This window comes from Anguilla anguilla, chromosome 19 (genome assembly GCF_013347855.1).
Source record: "Anguilla anguilla isolate fAngAng1 chromosome 19, fAngAng1.pri, whole genome shotgun sequence".
NCBI lineage: Eukaryota > Metazoa > Chordata > Actinopteri > Anguilliformes > Anguillidae > Anguilla > Anguilla anguilla.
The window spans coordinates 12,181,034-12,185,675 of NC_049219.1; the positions used below are offsets into that span (position 1 = coordinate 12,181,034).

The 4,642-nt window shown below is 42.3% G+C and overlaps 1 protein-coding gene across 1 annotated transcript; it reads right to left on the reverse strand.

The window, feature by feature from the left end:
- Nucleotides 1–1,597: 1,597 nt before the first annotated feature.
- Nucleotides 1,598–3,826, reverse strand: LOC118218765 (caveolin-2-like). The gene is made up of 3 exons (XM_035401419.1): nucleotides 3,589–3,826; nucleotides 3,049–3,236; nucleotides 1,598–2,082 (listed from the first exon to the last, which is right to left on the reverse strand). The coding sequence occupies exons 1-3, from the start codon at nucleotides 3,736–3,738 to the stop codon at nucleotides 1,932–1,934; spliced, it is 489 nt and encodes a 162-aa protein (XP_035257310.1). The 5' UTR covers nucleotides 3,739–3,826; the 3' UTR covers nucleotides 1,598–1,931.
- Between the last annotated feature and the right edge of the window lie 816 nt (nucleotides 3,827–4,642).

A 4,642-nucleotide genomic window follows, 5' to 3' on the forward strand; every position in this document is an offset into this window, starting at 1 on the left:
CATATTTGTATATCTATACAGCTGCAAACCCAACTCATTGTGTTGCTTTTCACAGTTGAGCTTTTAGCTTTTAGCCAACTGTGATGGTTGTTGGTTTTACACAGCTATGCATTTTCAGTTAACCACCTGAAAAGGAATGGATTTGTTGTGTTTAATGGTATTTCAATTCATTTTCCGTTCATTTTTGCCACTTGAATGAATTGCTGCTTATACAAATAATGTAGGATTTATTTTCAGTAATTTGTTATATGACCCTAAGAAATATATTAGCCATATGAAATGGAATTTCAACAGCTGTCCCAATGGGCAGATATAAATCAAAATAAGTTTCCTCTGTCCCAACTAAGAATGCAAATCTGACACTTTGTTACAGGTATACACCTACTAGCAATATAAAGCAAAATAAATTAAGTTTACCAATCTGTTAACCATTTAAGTTGAGCACTTGAGAGCGGTATGAACAGAAATGAGAGCATGATCCCCACGGATAGGATTAGCAAACCTGTGGACTCCGCTAGTGGATCCCGTGTGTGTGTGAAAAGCCTTGTTTTGTGAAGGCAAGGCCACAGCAGGTCAGAGATAATGCAAAAGCAAGCAAAAATACAGCTGTCAAAGCAGGCAGTAGTCTATGGCAAAGGTTTTTTTTTTTGTTTGAATATGAAGGCAACACACACAAAGGCACACAAATTACTTGTGACGATGTGTAGAATCTGGCACTGTTTTTCACAGGGGAGATGCGCTCTGAGTGGTATGCATGATCCAGGGCCACTGCAAATCAGCTGATTTTGAATAACTGTCACTCCCAAGATCTTGTCATACTGCAAAAGACTACACATTTCAAACTCCAGGATAATAAAAGGAGCGTGTAGTAATCTTGACACATTTCCTTGACTAGTCACTTCCCTTACCAAGCCATGCATATCAATCTATGATCCTCCTGAAGTTTAGTCATGAATAACCCCTAGGTACATTAACATTCAGTTGTTATTATTACACACAAGAGTGCTAGCCTACTGGTGAGGTGTTAACAGTTAAAACATTTTAGGGCACTAGCTACTTGATGGAAAATGGCTCTTTTTCAAAAACGGAGTGAAATTTACAACATCTAGCAGCCACAGATGATTTGAATCAGCAAACTAATAGTCAGGTCTGCAGCAGTTCTCCACTGGGCATTTCCTTACGTAACACTGTGGAATCTATGATTTACACGTAGCCCCGAGCCTGCATAGCAGAGTGAGTGTGAATATAGTCTTCATGGCTTCATTATATGGGAATGCACTGCACACAAACCATGACTTAACACGCGTCCCTTATGAGGCGAGGCTAATGTGATTTTTTTCCAAAGACTGAAATACATGTTCGCTACTTTTCCGCAACATAAAAAAAATATTAAGTCTGAATTTTGTGACGGCACGTCACATGACCATTTTGCCTATGAGCCAATCAGTTAATACCCTACTGCGCCAAACGGGTTGGCACTGTGTTGAATGATACATCCGGGCAAAGTAATGTTTTATTCACCACTCCTTAAATGCATACCACTAAAGCTTTGCCTACAAAAGCAAGGCTGTTATTAAAAGCACAGTGAGATCAATGCAGTTGCAGCAAAAAGTTTTATTTAGCCTTACTGCATATCTGTGTGTTTTTGTGTAAATATGCACATTATATTATATCTTTTAATAAATCGGACTCTAAATGGTCCACTTTTAAACAATATATTCAATAATTTAAAAACCAGTCCAGTATTGCATTGCACAGTCATGTAACGTCTTACCAAACCCATCTGAGGCTAACTTTACTGCAGCTCACATTGCATTTGATCCCATAGAACCGTGTGGACAAAATGTCGTCTGACTCAGGAGACGACGTGGAAGGAGAGGAAGACATCTGGTCGCGAATGGAAGGCTTTCCTTGGCCTTCGTCTCGCCGTCTCAGTTTTCCAGGACCTTGGCGTCGACGGCGGACAAACACGCGCCCGCGCTGTGGAAGAGCGGGGCGATGAACCTGTCCGTCAAACTCTGCCAAACGGTCCGGAGGGGGGGCAGGACCATCAAGAGGCTTCGGATCGCGGGCATCGCCACCCTGTCAAAGAGGAACGGAGGGCCCTGATTGGTGTTTCACTTCACTTAGGCCAGGGGTGTCCAATCTTATCCAAAATAAAAGGGCCGGTGTGGGTGCAGGTTTTTGTTCTAGCCCAGCGCTAAGACACCTGATTCTACTTATTGAGGCCTTGATTGAGGACCATGACCACTTAATTGACTGAATCAGGTGTTGTAGTGCTGGACTAAAACAAGAACCTGCATCCACAGTTTTTGGATCAGATTGGACAACCCTAACTTAGACTAATATATTTATCATACACTTTCCATTTTTTCATTGTTATTGAACTTTTCAGCAAGTCGGAAGAAGGCACAACCTAAATTACATCAAGTCGTACCAAAGTTGCTTAGTGCACACTGAATTGCATTGGGTAAGTTCAAAGTTTCTGGATGTGCACTAAATTATATTAAGTTATATCAAAGTTGCTTAGTGCATACTAAATAATTCACTGTTGTCTCATAATAAGCAATGCTATGGGGAAAAATGGTTAACATATGGAAATATTACGCATTACGCAAATATTTCACAGTCATCCATGCAAACGCTAAAGCATCGCTCTGTGACCTCTTGAACGAATTCTTGGAACGTTCAAACAAGAATTCGGTGGAAAATGTGTTGCTGTAAGGCAGGTGAGAACGATGACAATTTAACAGGAATTGTGCAATCATCTATCTTCTACTGCTAGTCATATCTGCACGTAACCACATGGTGTGAACATAACACCTTTTTGGTAATTCAGGTTTTGAGTATCCCATCTGTCTGGTTTGGGACTCTGACATAGACAGTGATACAAACGCTTAAGCGAGTTATTAAAAATATATTAAGTGGCCAGAAAAGAAAACGCTATAAGCCCTGGTAATTCATTGGCAGTTGATTTGAACAACATCGAGTTATGGCAAGGCTATAACAAACACGACAGTATGTAAACGCACGGTGAAGGATTCATACCAAATATGTACGCAGCTGAGGACCGCAAAGGCAACCCCGGCAACAAATGACAGTGGGATGGCCAGTACCGTGGTCAGCAGCCGGTACAGTACATATTTAACCAGTTCGAACACCGCGTGACTTCCGATCCACACTTTGTCGAAGCTGTGAGCTGTGCCGGGCTCGCCGACGACATCCTCGAAGCTAACCTGTGGGGCAAGATTGGCACTGTTTCAAAACGACGCACAAACTGGGTAGACCGCACTTGAGCGTGGGCTTGATCCGCCTCGTACTGTTTTGTCGCTGAAAAAGAGCCGACTGCAAGCGCATGTGCGGACAGTGGTCTGTTTAGCTGCTGGTCGACAAGCGCATGCCATGGCCATAAATGCGTCTGAACAAAAACGCAAGCTACATAAATTAGATGGAATCCACACACAATGGTAGGCAAAAGCAAGACACTCTTGATAGTTGGATTAAAATATTGTACAAGCTAAAGCTTTCAGCCCGACAAGTAGTTTTATTTGGTTTAGCACTGCTAAAGTCTTCCCAGTCCCCATTTACCTTTAAGTTTCCATTTGTGTCTTGCGGGTCTCTATCTGGCGTCTCCGTAAATACTTTATCTTTCTTGTTTAGAATAGGTTCAACAGATCTATTGAACTCGTCTTCGTCCAAAATAATGCTCGTCTCGGATTTCTCATTTTCGAATCCCATTTTCAGCTCGCAGTCGCTTCAGTGTGGAGTGCGCTGCGCGCGCGCATAGTAGCTGGACGGTAAAACGCACCAAGAAAAGACTCACGCCCCCGTGCGCAAAGCAGCGCACCATGGCGTTGACACAGCACTGCTTCTGTAGTCACGTCTTTGGTGACAGTCCTCATAATTTATGCATTGCAATGTAGATGTATGAACTTAACTTTGATTTAAACATTCATTTAAAACGAAATTACGCATGGAAACTGTTTATGCTTAACAGTGGGTAGTTCGCACGGAAAATGGGTACCCTGAAATAAAGCCATGAAATGTTTCAGTTTGTCCCGCATTCCTTAAAGCTCTGGCCTCTGTGAATGAGACCAAAGGGTTTATTGGGTGTAACAATTAAAGCAAGCAAAACCGTTTCAAAAGAACTCTGCAAAAAACAGTCGTCAATCTTCCTACTTTCCCATTTTGGAATGGGAACCCTTTTAATTTTCTTAGTTTGTGACTGGAATTGAGTCTGCAAATAAACCAGTGCAGCATGGGTGGTGTCATACATGTCTTCAAGACACAGGCCAGTAGCCTTGAAAGATTATACATTAATTACAGAGTCTATAAAAGATAATGAAAGAAAGCTGTAAATGCATTCTTCAGACCACAATATCTATAGCAGGGAGGAGCTGTTGTGAAAAGGGTTCCTTGCAGCATTTAGACTTTGTCCCTTGTTTTCCTGAGAGAATCTCTAAACCTGATTTCAATTTAAATCATAAATGTGAACCTTTCACACAGATCGTATGGTAACTGAAGCTACTGGGGCTCAAGGGTGCGGCAGCTGTGTCACGAGCAAGATTCAAACCCGCGACCCCTCCGGTCGCCGTTCCGCTTTGCTGCAGTCTGCCTGGCGCGGCTGTCTGTGAATGGGAAA

What these genes read in the sequence shown, in the direction of transcription:
- LOC118218765 (XM_035401419.1), bottom strand. Translation starts at nt 3,738, where the DNA reads ATGGGATTCGAAAATGAGAAATCCGAGACGAGCATTATTTTGGACGAA. An exon ending in ACACAAATGGAAACTTAAAG is followed by an intron (nt 3,237 to 3,588) that starts GTAAATGGGGAC and finishes CTTGCCCCACAG; the next exon opens with GTTAGCTTCGAGGATGTCGT. An exon ending in CTCAGCTGCGTACATATTTG is followed by an intron (nt 2,083 to 3,048) that starts GTATGAATCCTT and finishes CCTCTTTGACAG; the next exon opens with GGTGGCGATGCCCGCGATCC.